At 36.8% G+C, this 20180-nt stretch overlaps 3 protein-coding genes across 16 annotated transcripts; 2 read left to right on the top strand and 1 right to left on the bottom strand.

Moving 5' to 3' along the window:
* Nucleotides 1-1282: 1282 nt before the first annotated feature.
* Nucleotides 1283-10700, top strand: LOC143153545 (uncharacterized). 12 transcript variants are annotated; one of them, XR_012993845.1, is made up of 6 exons: nucleotides 1283-1627; nucleotides 2526-3515; nucleotides 3873-4786; nucleotides 5199-5261; nucleotides 10409-10569; nucleotides 10637-10700. XR_012993845.1 is itself a non-coding variant. In XM_076324892.1 (4 exons), the coding sequence occupies exons 2-4, from the start codon at nucleotides 2555-2557 to the stop codon at nucleotides 4427-4429; spliced, it is 1410 nt and encodes a 469-aa protein (XP_076181007.1). In that variant the 5' UTR covers nucleotides 1283-1627; nucleotides 2526-2554; the 3' UTR covers nucleotides 4430-5829. The 12 variants fall into 12 exon arrangements, 2 of the variants coding, with proteins under 2 accessions (XP_076181007.1, XP_076181005.1); XR_012993846.1 differs by lacking the exon at nucleotides 5199-5261; XR_012993847.1 differs by lacking the exons at nucleotides 10409-10569; nucleotides 10637-10700 and adding an exon at nucleotides 9443-9591.
* Nucleotides 10701-10705: 5 nt separating this feature from the next.
* Nucleotides 10706-17704, top strand: LOC143153548 (uncharacterized). Of its 2 annotated transcripts, none has more exons than XM_076324899.1 (4): nucleotides 10706-10815; nucleotides 10952-11046; nucleotides 12230-12352; nucleotides 14099-17704. In XM_076324899.1, the coding sequence occupies exons 2-4, from the start codon at nucleotides 11029-11031 to the stop codon at nucleotides 15161-15163; spliced, it is 1206 nt and encodes a 401-aa protein (XP_076181014.1). In that variant the 5' UTR covers nucleotides 10706-10815; nucleotides 10952-11028; the 3' UTR covers nucleotides 15164-17704. The 2 variants fall into 2 exon arrangements, with proteins under 2 accessions (XP_076181014.1, XP_076181013.1); XM_076324898.1 differs by adding an exon at nucleotides 11154-11349 and having other exon boundaries at nucleotides 10723-11046.
* Nucleotides 17698-20042, bottom strand: Nd-39 (NADH:ubiquinone oxidoreductase subunit 39). Of its 2 annotated transcripts, XM_076324900.1 has the most exons (7): nucleotides 19884-20042; nucleotides 19499-19707; nucleotides 18934-19227; nucleotides 18705-18871; nucleotides 18298-18426; nucleotides 18045-18234; nucleotides 17698-17959 (listed from the first exon to the last, which is right to left on the bottom strand). In XM_076324900.1, exons 1-7 carry the CDS (start codon nucleotides 19921-19923, stop codon nucleotides 17777-17779), a joined length of 1212 nt encoding a protein of 403 aa, XP_076181015.1. In that variant the 5' UTR covers nucleotides 19924-20042; the 3' UTR covers nucleotides 17698-17776. The 2 variants fall into 2 exon arrangements, with proteins under 2 accessions (XP_076181015.1, XP_076181016.1); XM_076324901.1 differs by lacking the exon at nucleotides 19884-20042 and having other exon boundaries at nucleotides 19507-19679.
* Nucleotides 20043-20180: the final 138 nt, after the last annotated feature.

Raw genomic sequence — 20180 nt, forward strand, 5'->3', positions numbered from 1 at the left:
AGTGTCTCGTAGTTTTCTTTTTAAATCTTTCGTCTCTAAAATTGTTTGATTCAATCGTTCGATATTCTCTCCGTGTGTACATTATTCTATTTCTTTCTTCGATCGGTGACGTTGGAACAATATATTTATAAGAAAAGTTATTCGTAAAAAAAAAGAATTAGAAAACGTTAGGGAGTAAATTGTTTGAAAACTTGCGAGCGGAAGAGAATCGTGTATCCATCCCTAGCGCTGATACGCAGCAAAAGACGATGTGGGTGTACGCATACGACGCAACCGTCATTATGTACGCATACACGTGTACGCATGCACCGGTTGCACGTGTATACGTCGTATCCCGCAGGATATTGGCCTAGACGCAGCGTGATTGGCCGATCGTGCAACCAGGGACGCTGATGGCTGTGCAAGCTTCTCGTGCGTGCTATTCAGTGGCGTAACTCAGTGTTTTGCGTTTTTTACCTACTTTAAAACGACTATTTCGCACAATTTTCGTCCTTGGTGTTTCCACAATATTCAACCAACATAACGCGTAATCATTGCGAAGCTTTAAATCGGGATCAATGATCTCTATCGTCACAGATATCGCTGTGCGATGGCAATTCCTGTAGCCCTCGATTAAATTTACTTTTCTTCAGCAAAATTAGATCCATTTATCGCAGCAGTCTTCATAAAAGTTGCAATTATTTTTAAGAAATAAAAAATTGCAACTCTATTCGCTTCGATAAATGTTCGTTCTTGCGAAATTACACATCTTTCAACTCCCTTCCAGCTAATAGAAAAGGTAAACAAATTCCACGTTGAACGATTCCGCCCGAATTTGTTATATGTTTCCTACACTCGAACGTTGCTAAATTTCGTTTCCTTATCGGTAGAGTATAGTTTGCGCAACGATAACAATCCCGTTAAACAAATTCGGTAATCGTCCATCTATTTTGTTCCCTCGTCGACGTTTAAATGTATTCCCGATCGCGCTGTACGCGTACCTTTCGCTTATCGCAAGCGTTTCATTCAGAAAACGAACTTAAAAATCTTCCCGAGTATGTATTTTGCATCGAGAGTCGCCCGTTGTCATCGGTTACGCCACTGTACGGCGTGAACGCACTTACACATGCGCGCAGCATCGTGCGGATAGAGACGGAGAGAGAGAGGCGGTGATAGAGCACCACACCAACACATGTTCGCGACTACCCCTATGCGAGTCGAGCCATGACCAGCTCGGCCGAGTGCGTCTTCTACGCACGGCTCGTCAGTGGTCGCCGAGTAGGCCGTGGGAGAGGATTTCCGTTTGCGCTTCGAATTCGTTGTGCTGCGGGTGTGCACTCGAATCGTGTCGTCAGACGACGACGACGACGACGACAACGACAACGACAACGACGACGACGACGACGACGACGACGACGACGCTGAAGCGTTGATTTTGCGCGCGTACGCGCTCTCGTACGTCATGCAAATCCTTTAGGAGCGCATAGATCACGGTTGTGTTTCTCAGGGTCGTTTAAAACATCGAGTGGCGAATGCGAGTGCACATGCACGCAGAGATCGTGCATCTTCTAGCGAACTTCTCGGCGGCCATTTGAACATCGCCGTCCTACGGCGCCATCGTTTTAAGAAAAGGAGACCGTCTCAGCGAGTAAGTTTTCGCGACACTGTGTTCGAAACTTTCTTTTTTTTTTTCTTTTCTTTTTTTTTTCAAGCTGTACAATTTCTACGTTCCGTCGTATTTCGTTAACCAGACTTTCGGAGAAATTAAACAAACGGAAGATTGTTATGGTTTTAAATAAAGTGTGTAAATTTTGCGCAACGAACAATACACGATTCGTGTTCGATCGATCGCAGTGTATATGTTATCGATCTTAACGTAAAGCAATTGGGAATTTTCTTCGATATTTGATCTGGATAGGTGTACACAATTCGTTGTTGTTCGCGGAGATCGTTGGCTCCTGTTTATTTACGCGTTTATCTCCCCATAGAGAAATCGATTTAACCGCTCGAACTTCAACTTCCGCGTGTGCGTGCACGCACGGGATGTGTGCGGACATGCGCACTGCTAACCGTTTTTTTTTACGCGTTTTCTCGGAATTAACCGAACGGTTAAACGAAACCGGGGGTAACTCCACGTGAATGACTCATACGACAACGAAGATTATTATCCCCCCTTCCTCTTGGTACTAACGACTTTATGTTTCGGGAATCGGTTAACGTGCTTAAATTTCACTTCTGTTATAACATCAAAACTGTATTCATTTTTGTCGATCTTGCAATCATTCTACGAAACACTGTACCACGTTACTCTATATCTGGGATAATAATACGATCGAAGCAATCAAATATTTTATTACATGTAATTATTCACGAAATTCGATTCGACCACAGCAATCACATTATTATTACGGTAGATAATGTATAGATAGAAAAGACGAGAGTGCGATCGATCTAAATTTTTAGATCGAATTTATAAAACACGATCGCTTTTAGAAATTCAACGCCGCGATTTTAGCCTCGTTTGACCGTTACATAATCTTTTCTAGACTCTATTCAACCGATCACATCGGCCGAAATGGCGAGTACGTCGCAACAGTATTGTCTACGCTGGAATAATCATCGCTCAAACCTGCTAACGGTGTTCGATGAGCTGCTGCAAAACGAGGCGTTTACCGATGTGACTCTGGCGGTGGACGGCGGTGTCTCAGTGAAGTGTCACAAGATGGTCTTGGCGGCGTGTTCTTCTTACTTTCAGACTTTGTTTATCAACCTGCCGTGCAAACATCCTATAGTCGTGCTGAAAGACGTGAAATATTCCGAGATCAAGGCCATCCTCGAGTACATGTACCGAGGCGAGGTGAACGTAGCGCAAGAACAGCTGGCCGGTCTGCTCAAGGTTGCAGAGGTGTTGAAGGTGAAAGGTCTGGTGGAAGAGAATGGTTCGCAGGGTCGTCGCGAGGAGGCTGAGACCTCGATGTCACCGCCTCCAGCGATCAGCACGAGCACGAGCAGCGTGGCTCACAGTAGCGGTCACACATCGCCTCCGCACTCAACCGGTACATCCTACAATATCTACGGAAGATCACCGGTGGACCAGGGTCCCAATCGTCTACCGTTACCCATGTGGCCGCTCTCCGGGCTTCCTATTTCCCACTCCAGTTCCAGTCACCAGACAACGCCCCATCCGCAACACTCTTCCATCCTGACTGGTTCTTACAACAATGGCTTCGAGACCTCTCCATTGAAACGTAAGAAACTTTCGAACATGCTGATGAACAGGGACACGCCGATCCTTAGAACGGTACTGGGTCAAGGTCACGCGGATAGCTCACAAGGTATCCCCCTGTTACATCCAGACAGTCATGAGAATCACTTTCGGAACAACAGTAACGGCTCATCGAACGAAAACGACAGACGTAGCAGCACCGATGTGGCTCACGGGGAAACCGCGCACAGCCCATACACAGACGTGTCCATGATGGACGAGGACGATAAGCAACCCTCGCCGCAGTCGTATACCGGAGACGTTAAGTCAGGTATAGAAAAGCAGGAATCGTCGCTAAGTTATAGGAACGGGGTAGTACCTCGTTAGTTATTCCCAGTCTTGGTTCAGCTTTTTATTCGCTAGAAATAAAATAATATACTCTAGAAGACTGAAACGAAGAATGTGTTTTTATACGACTTTTCTTGAAATTGAAAAAAAAGAGATGTTTTATGAGGGTTACCGTGTGACTCAAAGGCCCGATTTGGCCTTTCTTTTTTGCTTTTGTCCATTTTGTGAAAGCTGATAAAATAATAAACGGGAAAACTCTTTTGAAGGAAGGAAAGTTCTTTCGAAGAAACATAGGCAATTGTTAGGCGATAAAGAGCACTAACCTTTTTCGTCATTTTAGGAATCGTGAATTATGTTCCAACGCAAAAGCCAGAATGGAAACGGTATAAGCAGTATACGCGAAATGATATCATGTCCGCGATCGAAGCAGTGAGAGCGGGAATGAGCGCTCTACAGGCAGCACGTAAGTACGGAGTACCTTCTCGAACCCTATACGATAAAGTGAAAAAATTGGGAATCACGACATCACGGCCGTTCAAACGCGGTTCGAACGGCAGTGGCGCTTGTTTCCCTTACGGAATTGGCGGCAATGCGAATGGTAGCATCTATGGAGGCGCCCTCTCTGAAAATGAGAGCGAAAGCAACGCGGTGATGGAGAGTCCTGCTTCGATTCTTGATACGTACAAGGCTAGAGACTGCCCAATGGATCAAGAAACGTTGGACATCACTCGATGCAGTCCCAGTCCCGTCATGCATTCTGTGAAGCAACAGAGCAACGAAGATCAGGTGGAAGATCTCTCTGTGAGTCGCAAATCGGACGTCCGTGTGATAGTTCCGCCAACATCGGTAATCAAAGATGAAGAGGGCGTTGGCTCTGATTCTTGCAACCACAATTAACACGGGGTTTTTCTTCGTATCTCGTTATCGTTGCAAAGTCACCCAGGCCTCCTGGCAGCAACTAAACGTACTATATTTCGGTTACAACAGCACAAATGTAAGGTTTTAGATAATTTAAGAGTAAGAGTTTAGAAGAAATTGCACGCAGAAGTCTGTGGTGTCCTGTGAAGCTATGACATTAATGCAGCTTAGGCTATATTGAGGATTATTACTTTATTGTAGAATATTTGAAGTTCGACAATAGAGTATTCATACTTCAAGGGACACTACATCTAACGACAATCGCATATTTGTGCCTGAAAGAGAATTAAAGCGTCACAAAATGAAGGAAGATGCAACCGAATCATAGCCAATTAAGTAAGTCAACATTTAATAAGACTCAGGGATTAACAGTATGTTACCACTGTAACAGTAATCCATAGAATGTCAATGATAATGTATTTGTTCGTGAGAACTGGTATGAACATCGAGATAAAGATTCTTAGGATTCTTCTCTCGCTACTTACACAAGACTGATTAATACGTTGTAGATTCAAGAGACTGAAACGTAATCGGAGCTTACGTTCCAAAGTTGTTAAAGCCTAATGCTAATAATCGTCAAATTGAACCTTTCCCTTGAGAATCATTAAAATGGTTGCACCTTTCAGAATTTTTAAGGACAGGTTAATATTGTAAGAAAAAAGCAACAAGTATATTTAATTGAATGTTAACATTTTCCATTGAACATTTGACACAATTAATTCTACAGCTTTCTTTTTTTTGCATTTAGATGTTCGACGAATCGTGTTTAAAAAATATTCGAATCGCATTAAGCTTTAAAACTTATGGACCAGTGAGTATACATGTACAATTTTTATTACTTATCATTGTGATTCGATATTTTCATTTTCTTTTGCAATCAACATGGTAGTACTATTGAAACCTTAATCGAGTATAGATTGAATTGTGTAAAAGGGAAAAAGGTTGTATATTATTTTAGCAATTTTGTGTTTTCTTTTTCTTTTAAGAAAGATATTCCTATCTTTAGCATTAAATGCTGTCAGTAGGACATGATTGTATACAAAAGTTATATAATCTGAATACAAAGAAAAAGAGATAGAGTTGTACACATTGAATAATTTCGTTAATGACTGAGATATCACTGTTAATTTGTTAGTAATTATAAGATTACATTATCGTTACTGATCATGGCCCTGGGATACAGCTGCAATATTGCTCAATATTATGCATATACATACAATGACATAGAACGAACTACCTCATTGTACAACGAACAGAATCGTTCATTAACGTTAAGACTGATAATGAGCCGAACCTGTGTTACCAGCTCAATGGAACCGTGGTTTTTTTTAATTTTATTTTACAAATGCTGATATATGTATACATGAAAGAAGAATACAACGGTGTATGTATATATATAGATATATATATAGATAGATAGATAGATAGATAGATATGTGTATATATATCTATATATATATACATATATATATATATATATATATATATATATATATATATATATATATATAATATTATATTATATTGTATAAGTTATAAAAAGTATATTATATTATGAACTGATATAAATTTTTAATTATGATATAGTTAAAAAGAGACGAGAATGTTGGGTATGAGAGTTGCAGTTTTCTTAATTATGTTGAGATTGCCGTTCAACGGCTGAATACAACGATTTATAGAAACACAGTACGAATTAATTGTGTACGTTTTCGAACTTGTCTGTAAATCAGTGTATTCGCATTTCCCGTTGTTTCTTGTGGTCGTAATCAAGACATATTATTCAACATATTCAGCATAATGTTGCATAGATCTCAGATTTTACACGTAAGAATTCTCTCAATATAAAAACACGAACAACAACGTTTTTGTGAGAAATTGTTGACAGAAGAAATGGAGTATCTATACCTAAAGGTTTACTCTAATGTCATGTTCATTATGAATTTTAAATTTTATGAAAAGTACAAATAGTAGTTATCAATTTAAACAATAATAGCAGAGGGTTCTCTTGATGATGAGTTTTTGTACAATGAAATTTATTTGCAACAAAATGAAAAGGGTGGTATGTTATTTTAAAAAGACTGTTGTCACTCTAGTTCCAGATAAATTTCACTGTATTGCTAATAGGACATTCTTCAATAAGTACAAACCAAAGCTGCCTTGAAACTTGTTTACCTCAGCATATATAGGAAATTCCATAGCCAATTTAAATGATTTTAAAATGGTGATAAATAATACGAAACATGGATTCCCAAATTTCACCTGAGTTTCATCTTTTGTTTTAAGTCTACTTTACTAATTTTTAATTGTAAAACTATTTGGATGTAACTGTTCATCCTGCCTGTTGCATGCATCAATGAGAAAAGATTCAGGTGAAGTTTGAGTCTTCTTAGTTTTGTAAAAGAAGGTGTAATACTGTACCTGTACATTAATCGCAATGCGATTATGGAATAGAATGATATTTATATCCAAAAATGACTGATTTTTTATGTCGATGATCGTCGCCGCCATATAGCAATAAACAAAGAAATAGTAAAGTTCAAATATAGTAATGTAATGTATAACAATAGTCAAATAGAAAAGATGTTAGAATAGTATAAGTCACAACAAGTCTGAACAAACAAAGAAATAGATAAAGTTGTATGTGCCTAAACAAACAAGACTAGTTCAATTAATAAATAAAAAAAGAACACTTAGAACATATCTAAATGTCTAATTGAGTGCCTATTGTTATAGAAAAATTATTGTTCTAATTAAAGAAAACTTTCAGTATATGAAAAAACTATATATTTCAAATAGGTGTTTAAAAACATATCAGCATTTTGAAATCCACGGTCAGAGATGTTCACATTTTCACTCAAAATTATCTTAAAATTTTCTGAAAATTAATTCTAAAAAATAAGAAAAGCGCAGTAATATGTTATAATGAATATATATAGAAAAAAAAACATTGGTTTGGTACTGAGAAGCAAAATTCAAATATTTGAATTTGTATGGCATAATCTTGACGCCGATTTTAACTACTGCGTAGACGCAATCTTCGATGCCTTACGAGAATGTAGAACTTTAGATATGTTAGTTACTAAATTAGAATTGTAAATAATCACGAGCAAGGTAGATAAGAAAGAATGTTGCCTTTTACTTGTATGTAAATTTAGCATTGTATTATTTCTTAAGACTGATTTTTGCTACGTTGAGAATTTGCACATACACGTGTACATGCACATGTACACACACGCGCGTACACGAAATTGCACTTTTGATTAATTGTAAGTTTCTACCATCATAAAATTCGGGTATCGCTTTCCATTTCCACTATGTGGACATATGTTATTAAAACTGTACAAGTTTGTTATGAAATATATTATCCCGAGAAATTGTACGATTTATGGATTACTATGTTTTTCTATACCTCCAACTTTAGATTTTGCAACAAGCCATTTGATTAGTTATTTAAAATTGCATACAAATTATATAATTCGATTATATCATCTAATACAATTTCATTGATAAGAAAAGTTCATTTAACTTTAGATCTTGAAACAACCTTAAAAAATTAAATATCATTATACGACAAGTATACCTTTCCATTGAAACGTGTTTAAAGCGTTTTGTCGAATTGTCAAGTACACTCGTTCCCGTATGGGTCCATACCTTTTACTATATCGATTAAACTGTCGTTCAGAAAATCGATAATATGCGTCTAAATTTTAACAGCTATAATGAATCTTAAGAAAATAATTAAAATTTTATGATTTGCTGTTATTTTTCCAATTTACTTAACTTTGCATACATCGAAGACGAGAATTAGGAACAGTACGAATAAGATCTAATTTCTCAGAGAAAAATCGAAACAACTTTTCAAAATCGTTGTATTTTGTGCGGCATTTATCTTGGGACATATTTTTCCATAGGAATGTTCTTTATTTATTAATGTAAAAATAACGTGTTGAAATATTTTGATTCTTGACTATTTAGATTTACCGTCGACACGTTCGACAATGGTAAATACATCGAATGCATTTCATTCGGTAGCTCGTGAATGTATATAACTATATGGATACAAAAGCAATGACAATGAATGTAAACACTGGTAGAAGCTCGAGTTTGTTTTGATTTCCGCTTTGTCGGATCCATCCTGGTAGCTTGGACTGCAGTCTTAAATCAACATTGGTCATATAGTAGTTTGGTGATTGTGATGGCAATATCTTTTGAGAATCCGTTTGTACATTACAACGGTACTCTATGATTACTATATTACAATGTCACAGTCAACGTTATTCTTTTGCTCGAAGTGAATGAATATTCAACTGCACGCGCCGAATGTATTATACATATAGCACAGTGACATCTTACGTACATCGAATGAACATCGTATTCGTTTTAGACATTCTGTAGATTAGGAGAACATCCCAAAAAAATCACATCTCCCTTGTACTTTCTCGTTAAGCTCTTTAAATGTCGTGGGAAGGTTCAGTTTACAAAGTAGGACATCCTGAAAACGTGCTGTATTAACATTTTCTGTACTTTTTGTGAACATTTAAAGAGTTTTTAGAAACGCTCTGGTAATATTTCAAAAGGCGTACAAGAAATGTTTCGCAAATGTATAAAATGACTAAACAAAACGTTTCCTGTACTTTTAGATGTGTACGTTTAAACAGTTTGTACAATGTTTTTAACCTATAATAAATTCAGATATTAGAAAGACTGGCGAAGTTCAAAGATACAATGCAAACGGTACATTAATTTTCTTATAGAAACTTTCTCTAGATCATCTATCTAGATGGAGAATTATTCATTTATTCGACAAGACTGAGAAATCACGAGTGAACTGAGAATCAAGTTATAAGATACTTCAAATCTGCTTGAGTTATACTTTAAGTATTTTTCTTCGATGCTTTACGAACTTAATTTCATCGTATCGCTTTAAGTCACCGTCAAAGTATAGTCAACGTTTGTTCGCCAAAGTCACAGGACTTTTTGTTTGCGTTTAAGCGATTCTTTTCGTTTGATCGTCACGATGTCAGAGTCAGTGCACCGATTTCGCCGCGGGGAAGAATTTCAATTAGGGCACGGGAATGGGTAGCCGTAAGTAAATATAGAACTGATTTTACATTATAGCTTCGTGTTATCATCAAGTCGTGAAAATGAAATAAAATATTGATTACGACCGATTTAATTCAATTATATAATAATGGTATACTTGACCATTATTCGAATGAAACTATTTCTATCCTTATATCGCACATTTTGGATAATCGAGAGTTTCGAAAATCGATGTCCAAATAATCGATACTTTGAAATATTTATGACTTTTTGAGTTTCTTGTAATCGTTTTATAAGAAGCTTTTAGTACTTCGTTATACATGTTCGGTTAAAATCCATTCTTGAATTTCTTCTATACGAAAATTCCTCGATAAAGTTCAAAATTTTATCTTGATAAAATTTTCGTAAGCACATTCGCCATTGTATACATTTACTCGGCGCGAACAATCAGTCGATTCGTTGTGGTCGATGATTTCGCGCGAAAGTGATAAGATATGCAGAGATCGATTTTTATCTACGGTAAAAAGAAATCAAAACCAGGGTTTATGCAAACGATTTTTAACCGAATCGAAAATTTTTCAGAAACGATGAAAAATGGTCCGATCGAAATAGTACTTGAACTTACTTTTATCGGTACACCTCCCCAATCTATCGGTAATACTCTCGTGAAGACATAACGATCGATATAACAATTATTTACTTTACCCACTCTTCCGCGAGATTGAATATTTAGAGCGCAAATACTTTGTAATAGAATCGAATCGAATCGAATCGAATCGAATCGAAAATATTTAAAAACAAAATAAAGGAAATGTACACACGTACGTGGACAGTTTTCGTCCAGAATCGAAAAGAAAAACGTTAGTATAGAGGAATAATTATTTTTAAATCGACGAAACAAGTTTCGAATTTCAGTTTCAATTTTCGAAGATCGATTTTCGCGTGTCCTCGGCTATCGTTTGGAAATCGACTCGGAAAAAGGAAAATGAGAAAAAAGCATGGCGCCGTATCAACGTGGTGGTCGACGACCAACCGAGAGACGATCAAATCCCACGGAGTGCGCCGCATTATCCCAGGTCAGTACGCTTCGCTCTGGTCATCCTCCGTTCTATAGTTCTGTCCCTCTAATAAGTCTCATTCCAGGCTACGCGCACCGAGAGAATAATTATGGGCTTGCGCAGATCACTCGTCGGGGGTTGAAGGGTGGGGGGTGGTCGGCTAAGGAGAAATAAAGCCCCGAGCCCAGCCGGTGAATGCGGCCACGGATAGCGAAATTTCTCCCGGCTCGTTTCGTTCTTTCGTGGAAAATATCGTATCCGGCAGTGAGTGTTTCGTCTCGTTGTTTCGCTGAGCAGCCGTCGTCGCGCGATTCTCGAGTGCTCGTGTGACGAAGAAAGTGCTACGTCGAGCGTGCGGTGTCGAAGACACTTTTCTCCTGGAACCTCTCTCGCTTTTCAGGACACGCTGGAACATTGGCCGCCGCTCGCGACGTTTTCCTGGATGCCGAGGCATGCGCCCTAAAAACTCCGGGATTGATGTATTGCAGAGCACAGGTACAAATCAGATTGTTTCGCGTGTGTGGATCGCCGCTAACGTTCTTAACCGTTCTACGCGGATATATGCATGCCGAGGGCCGTTTTTGTCGTTTCTCTTTTTCCAGGTGTCCTCGTGCCCGTTCCAGGCTTCCCGATCCTTCATCTCCAGTTTGTCGAAGGAACGATAAACCGCCAGGAGATCCGAGGTTCTCGTTGCGCACTTCAGAGACCGTCGAACCCGATACACTCTCGTTTACGATGGATGCATTAAATGGTTACTTCCTCTTTCGAGATTGGCAAATTGTTATCAATCGTTTAGATGTACGAACGATACGAACCGTCAAGAGAGTCGTGCAGATTGAGTAACTCTCAATGATTGTAAAGTTAAGGGAGTGTTAAGGGGAAGTAACAATTTTATCCTCTGTAGTTGAAAGTTGAAACGATGATCGAGAAGTTGACGAGTTGACAAGTTCTCGAATTAATCGTCGCGTTAAAGTAGTATCTATTGTCTATTGAAACGGTGGAAGAGTTCTCTCCGGCTGGTAAACATAAGAGAGGGTTTTCATTTTTCAAACCATTTAGAAAGCGACAGGGCAACGAGAAATCGTCGCGAGTTTGCGCGTAAATGTATATTATTAGCGTTTAGTGATAAACAATCAATGGTACGGTAACCTCTCTGAGTGTTTCGTTCGGGAACGGAATTTTAAAGAAATTAATCGAGAAACAGGAGAGAATCGATCCGATATGTTGATCTTCGAAATAAGTAGAAAGCTCAGAATTTCCGAGGGATAGACAATTTTAGCAAATTGATTTCAAGCAGACGAGCATTCCTCTATAATTGTCCAATCGATAAATCTGGACAGTAATTAATTCGCTGGCGGAAAGTAGGACACGGCAATCGAAAGTTAAACGGAATTCGGATAATTGGAACGATCTCCAAGCGGATTATTAATCCTTAAAAGCAATTGTTGAATAGTTTGATCCTTTGTAAAGAACAAGAAACCTGGATAACGAGAACTTGAAAATTAGAATTGTCCGGTTTCAAAACGGAATCATATTTTTTTGGAACGCGTTAAGAATATTAATGTTACTTATCGGTCAATTTTCTCGAGAGATTTATCTGCTCTGCTTGCATATTGTTAATTGTAAGATATATTAACCTAAACCGTTCGCTCTGTTGTGATTTCTGTTTTTAACATAGATCTGCATTTATTACCTGCTGTGGACAGCGACGCTGAGCCCGAGACTTACGTTGCAACAGGAAACCACTACTACGAAAAATTGGGACTGCCCTGCAGAATGCATTTGCCTTTCACCGAAGCAGGTGACTATAGACGAGGGAAAAGATATGGTTTTATCGTAAAATTTAGGAAAACGTTCACTCTGAGACGAGATCTCCGGTGTTGTTAAAAAGTCATTATCGTAGACGGGAGCAACCAAGATTCCATCGGAACTTGATCATCGATTAACCGGTCCTAGATTGAAGAGTTAATCCGCCATTAATTAAGCTTAGATCGAGGGTTGCAGTATAACACCAGCCAATCGAATACTATAGTATTCCGTGTCTGCATATTACAGTGCGATCTTCGAGGATCAGAAAGCAAACCCTGGATAAACGTTACACCGCACAGAAGCACACCCCTAAATCCCACAGAGTCAGATGGATATCAAGATCGTACAAAATCAGTTGGACATTTAGGAATCACGCACAATTCACGTAACAAAGAAATTTCGAGTCGTACACGATTAATAATTTAAGAAATCAAGTTGTACAATATTCGAACACAAATGATATTGATCCATTTGCAATAGAATATGGTATTTTTTTTCATTGACTTTTCAAACACTTCTATACTATTTATACTATACATCAAACATCTTTTATACTATCTTTGTTATATAGTTGAAGGAATGTCAATGAATGTCACGAGTACGGTGTTTAATAAATCACGTTAATGCTTTGCGATCTGCCGCTGGCACCGAGCTAACGCGGTAGTTCCGAGTAGTGGATTACGATTATGGCAATTAGCCATCGGGTATTCGCTTAAACGTACGATTACCAAGGAGCGCGATTTTCGCAATCATCTCTGCTATTCGAACGGTCAGTGCTTCATGAATTGTTACTATAGTTGGTCCAGCGAGGTGAATCAGCAGATGTAAACAAATACACGTGATCGACACATGGGCAGGACAGGATCGGTTCACAGTTTCTTTCTTTCTTTTTTCTGAACGATAATTCGTCGGCTATAATGTGGAATTGCTCGTTGTTGATACAACTATATACCGACCTAAGAACATCGCAAAATTAAATACTGCTTTTATTGGAAAATATACAATTATTACTATTCAAAAACGCCTGCAATACAAACAGTTATCATTACAATATTGCGAATAGATTTTCTTGGATCGAACTCGAGTTACGTTCGTTCAATGAAATTTTTAATAGGCGACGTTCTAATATTTTCTCATTCGTAGTCGAAATTTGAAAAAAATGTAACGAAAACAACACAGCGGAGGTAATGTGGCAAACGTAAACTTTTTGTGCCAATTTTAACGAAAAAAGGAAAAAATGTGTATATTTGGGAAACATTAAAATTTCTGCCTGGCCTTGGGCTCGAGTTACAAGTTCGTCCCTGTGTATCTACATTGACTATGATTTGATAGCCAATAACTGCAACTGCAGTATCGATCACGTGAATACTTTGTATTTCTTTACCGACTCGTCTCGTTTTGACCGACTATACATTACTAGGAAAAAGTGTCTTCGTGTAAATATTATCGGTTAGATTCGTATAGATCGTAGGTTGCGGTGGCAGATCACAATACATTTTGCTCGTCGCTCGTTGTGAATCATCTAAATATGCGGGACCGGTTTAAAAAAATATCGTGTATTCTTAATTTGGTTTGTATTGTTTTATAACGGTAATACGAGACAAGAAATAATGAACTTGGTCAAACGTAATTTTTTAAATAAATCGTAGAAAAATCACAACGAAGCGACACACTGTAATTTCAAAGCCATCTATCATAGGCAACATGCGTAAAATAGAAAATGCGTCAACTTTTCCAGGTTCTCTGCAATACAGGTGGGCTGAAAGACATTCCCACGCAGCAGTTGCCGCCGACAGTGGAGGAGCTCTCCTTAACAAAAAACAGTTTCCCGGTAATAAAAGGCGACGCGTTCGCCGGTCTGAAAGTCCTACGGAAGTTGATAATGGATGGTAACAACATCTCTACGATACGTCCATTCGCATTCCGTGGTCTGAACAAATTACGCGAACTCTTCATTCAACATACGCCTCTACCATTCATCGAAAAGTTCTCGTTCGCCGCTCTACAGAATGTATCGACGTTGTTGTTGGCGAATAACAAGATCCGGTACATCGAGGGCAATTCGTTTGCCGGAACATCGAACATAAAAGTGATTATATTGACCAACAACCCGTTGCTCAGAATCCAAAGCCACGCATTCTCTAGCCTAACAAACGTCATCCGCCTGATCTTCCCATCAGGTATCAGAACCATCGAACCGGACGCGTTCGACGGCCTACAACATGTTGGCCTTCTTAAACTAACCTACATGGACCTCTCCTCCCTTCAATCTTACACCTTTCGTGGCCTGTCCTATGTGCACTCTCTGAACATTCAGGAAAGCGACTTGGGCATCATCGAAAAAAACGTCTTCAGTGGTCTTGCTCACGTTGATCGATTAAATATATTAAACAACAAGATCGATCTTATCGAGAAACTATCCCTAAGACATGAGAACAATATAGAGTTGTTAAGATTCCACGGGAATCACGTGCTAGAGGCGCCCCGCCACGCCAAAGACATCAATCTCGAAGTTAGCTCCATCAGCGCCGTCGATAATCATTTTCCTTGCGATTGTCAGGCTCATAATGTGCTCGAAAGCGATTTCGTGAACGGTACTGTCAGCGAGTTTCAGAAGAAAAACTACTGCATCTCGCCTATTGAGTATAATGGGAAGCCTATGAATCTCGTGGACTTCGATTTAATTGCCAGGTGTCACGATAATGTTATGCAGGACAACCTGGGCTCCGGTGTTGTTGGAATCTTTACACTACCGACGACTCTATTCCTCGTTCTTTTGTTCTCGATGAACCTTTTTCAGTGAGTCTAGATCTGCCTCGAAGGGTTATTTATGGCATATCATTGGGATTGTAGTTCGAATTATAGGAGAAGATTTAATTTGCCTTTTGAATATAAAGTTGGTAATTCTTTTTAATGCAAACATTCCAATTGTTTGTCAATATAAGTTGTGAGACAAAGGAGTACGTTGTACGTTGTATTTTTCAATTTGTAAGTTTTGTGGATTAACAAATAAGACAAACAAAGTAGCTTTAAACTTCTGAAAATCTTTTGCCAGTGATGTTAATGATATACTTAATATAAATATGGTATTCGTATTGCCATTGTCAAACATAATGTTATGGATGAAAAGACTACTCCTTTTTCTGAATCTGTATTAAATCGTTTTTACTTAAATGACAATTTCAGAAAGTATACTCAAACTTTTATATACCTTAATTTTTGTCGTACCAACTCTTACTCTTGTTTAAATCATTTTTTTTTTATGTAGTGAATCGTTTCATATGACACAAATATACAAATTGATATTTGAATCTTATTTTATATCAAATATGGAGATACCAGCTATGCAAATAGTCCACAGCTTATTAAAGAGTGACTTAAAGAAATATTAACATTAATTTACTGTTATTTAAAGAAATTTTGTTTTTGTTTTGTCATTTTAAATTTTGGAATAATTGTCTGAGAGTTAACGATATCTCCTTGTACAAGACTACATTGTTCGATTAGTAAACTTTACATATTACTGCCATTTACACATGCAAGACGTCTTTCGAATTTAATATCGATTGTCGTTCTAACAAAGCCAATAATATATGTAAAGCTATTGGAAAATAAATGGACATACTCATAAATGCAAACAGTTGACTACAAGAATACGATAACACTTATAATTTAAATTATAATATTTCTCCTACCATAATAAATACAACGAGAAGAATTAACGTAAGAGGAAAATGATTATAATACCATTGCATCAGTGCAAAAGGTGACAAATATGAAATTAAATTTGAGATGGTCTTGTAATTTGTGAAAGTAAGCCTCAAGTGGCTAACTGTTGTTGCAGCTCTGCTTTATAAAACAATTATGGAGAACTTTTTCGGACATTCACTGTATTTGATTATTGTAACTCACACAATCTTAAGCATGCGACTACGAGCTTTAAACTGACCCATATAACTGGGTTTGTAAAACCGCATCCATTTTGGATTTATTCTGTAAATTAAGGGTGATTGCAAATGAGTGACTTGTTCACATTTACCACTTTGCATCATGTTAACCCCTTGTTTTGTTTGTTCTTCGATTACCTAAATTGTTATTAAACTAAATCATTAATTATATTATTCAAGAATTTATTGCTGGTTTCTTTTAATGTAATTTTTACAAATGTGCAGTGAATTTTAAGGAATTATTAATTGAAATATATTTTTAATGTACATTTGATTATACGAAACAACGGGTTAACAACGAAATTCGAGTAAATAATTGTCGACGATAATGAAAGTATGTAGGGATTAAGAATATGATAAGTCCGACTTGTATTAAGAATTCTTCATGGAAGGAACAAAATTTGCGTGATTTGAAAACACAAATCGCAATAATTTATGCTTGATCTTAAGAAGAGTTAACTCTTTGAGTTAAAGGATTGATTCAATTAAAATTCATAGTACTTCTCCCTGAAAATTCATTACAGAAAATTGAGATATTCATTTTCTGTAATTTTAGATTTAGAAATATAATGAGAAATTGGCAATTACATTTTTCTTTTCAAAAATCCAATATTTAGTACACAGAAATTAATTAAAAAATATATTTTAGATATTATACCAAAATTTTGATCTTAACTAAGTTTAGATAAATCGTTCAATTTCTAGAATAAATACGTTAGTCTAGTTTGTTACTCTCAGGGTCAACTCTTTACACGATCGTCCTACGTGTGCGTAGTCTTCCTTGCCTAAAAGAACCACTCTCATAACAGCAGATTTGTTACATATACATGAATCTAAAGCTAGTAATCTAGAGACTTTCCTAACGAATCACAAGCAATAGCTTGCGTTTCAGGAACAATTTCGTCTTTGTTCGAAAAATTTCCACATTTTTACTACAATTCATTTCTCGGCCTAAATTTACAATATATGTATCAATTTTTCAATATTAATCGTACTTTAAAATTTTCAAGTTGTATTAAATGAAGTAACTTTTAATTATTAATTATTACAAAATCGGAGGGCAATACTGTGCTTTTAACTAAAGAAAAAAGAGAGAAAAGGGGAAACGGTTCTTCCCTTGCTATTTGTAATGTAAAATCTGCATGGCCTTCGGTCAGCATAGTAACCGAGGACCAAACTAGCTTATATTTTTTACCAACATCTAACACATAACGTATACCGAAAACAATAATTAGGCACTGTAACCTTTTATTGTAGTTAGAACAATCTGCTATATAATAAACAATAAAACATGCTTTTCGCATATCCTAATTACATTTTGCTGTAGAAAAATGTAACTGAAAAAGTACAGAAATATGGGTTTAATGTACGAAGACCAGAAGTACAAAAATCTGAAACGATGTATGTACTCTTTATTTCGATCAGAGCATATTCCGTTTTTACACTAATCTTGATTGATAATAAAAACTTCACTTCAAGGGAACAGTCTTTGGTGGAGGTGGTGCTACAATTTCTCCTAATTGTTCAACATAATAGTTCTGGAATTTGTATGGTTTTATCTCCCAAGGTATTTGAGACTCCATATCGATTGGTTTTATGCCTAAATCTTCTAGTGTTGGCAATCCTGGTAATACTTTGTCACTAATATGTTGCTACACAAAATTTCATGAATATTTTTTTATCCTTTGAATTTGTAAAATTTTATATTAATTGTATACATTGAGAAAGTAAACTTACTTTTTCTAAAATTTCCCAAGTTAAACTTGCAATAGGATAATAATTATAAATAATTTCATTCAAAGAAACTTTCCATTGAAAAAAGGGATTGTACTTTATATGCGATATATTGTAATCCATTCCTTCCTCTCCTTGAGATGCTAAATTAAAAAACCATTTAACCAACTCGTCCAACTTATATCGTTTAGGCCTAAAACAAAAAAAATTATTAATTTCTATATGGAAATTTACAGAAACTGTTTGTTTAACATACCCAACAAACTGATAAGTTTGGCCAATAGTATCAGGATTTGTTACAACAGCAACAATACCAGCAGCTACATCGGAAATATGTACTGGTTGTTTTTCAGTTTCTTTTCCCCTTTCCCATAATGGCAGTTGCCTACAAGAGATCAAATCAATGAGTGCAGCAGTAAAATAATTAATATTAAATAGGCTACAGATTTTATGCATTTATGGCTTATATGAGTATACAAAAATATGCTAAACTTATGTAAAGTATATGCCACTTATGAGACATACAGAAATACATTAATATTATTATACTACTCATTGAAATATATTCTCCATAAATTGGAAATGTATTTCTCAAATTTGCATACACAAATGGATAAAATCCACAGCCTAGAAATAAGTGATTTTATAAAGTAAATATTTTACGTTTGAGTTCGTCTCCAGTTATTCATATAATGCGTTAAAAATTGATCCTCTTGGCCATATACAACTGCTGGTCGAATAATGGTAGCTTCTGGGAATTCTTCTCTTACTGCACACTCCCCTCTCCATTTTGTTTTAAGAATTTTAGAACCTTTTGGCAATATCAGTGGCTTGCAAAAAAAAAATAAAATTTTTAACATACAAAACATTATTTAGTTAATGAACAACTTACTTCAGGGTGCTCTTCTGCATTCAAACACGAGACTTGAATAAAACGTTCCACATTACACTGTTTAGCAAGTCTAGCCAAAGTTCTAGCTGCTTTCACATGTACATCTTCAAAGCTGAAGTTTGAAGTTTCAACATCTCGACCAATTAAATTAATTACAACATTAGAGTATTTTATAGTCCTAATTATAGAATCTTCATCATTTAAATCAAATGGATGAAACAAAACCTGTCCAAGGTCCCCACACAACTTGAGGGGCAAAACATGATAACGTTCGCATCTGTGTGGAAGAATGAGCTGTAAAAAAACATTTATTAATGTGACTTCGGTTTTAGATATATTAGAATATTTAACAGAATTAATATGACTAATTTCCAGCCCTTAATTAATGAACGATTTAAAGTTTGGAACAGAAATCGACCACAATGACGGACAATACTTCTGGAAAATAATTGCTAGAATAAAATTATAAGACAAGTAACCATGTCTCGTTGCCTAATATATCCGTAACACGTGACTTGGATCACCTAACGATAATATTTTTATATTTATATAGTTAATTACTTGCCTGCGTACCAATTTTCCCGAGACGGTTACATACATATCGCCCAATGAAGCCGTTGCATCCGAAAATTGTGCACACTATTCCATTGAAGGAGCTACGACCGCCCGTGCCCCTTTTCAAGCTGGCTGTAGTCGGATTCTTGATAATCCTCGGGTTCGAAGAATAGTCACGGCTCTGTATCGCGTGACTCGCAGCGTACACATTTTGATTTTCTGCATCACAAAACACAGTTCGTCATCAACGTTACATAATTATAAGAACGATAGACGTGACTTTACGGGACATCCAACATTATAAGATCTACAGCATCACTAAAACGTACGACGAATTACTATTGTTAAAATGATATCAAGATGAGACGAAAAACGAACGGAATTAATAAACTTACTCGTTACTTGTATTGCGGTTTTCAGAATCCCAGCCGCCATGACTACGGCATTCGGCTGATTTCCTGATGCTTGCTTACGCTGTAATGACAAGAGGTGAGTTCGATTATACGTATGTTCCAAAACGCAATTTCGGCTACTTTACGAACACACTATTTATACGACTGTCTAGATAGGTGGAATCATGTACGTACAAAATTTGAAACAGTTTGATAATAATAAAAAATTCCAAAGATTGAAAACATGTTGATTTAGTTTGCAAAAAAAAATGATTCGCATTCTACTCTATAAGCAAAAGA

The sequence above is a fragment of the Ptiloglossa arizonensis genome, chromosome 12, assembly GCF_051014685.1.
Source record: "Ptiloglossa arizonensis isolate GNS036 chromosome 12, iyPtiAriz1_principal, whole genome shotgun sequence".
NCBI classification, from domain to species: domain Eukaryota; kingdom Metazoa; phylum Arthropoda; class Insecta; order Hymenoptera; family Colletidae; genus Ptiloglossa; species Ptiloglossa arizonensis.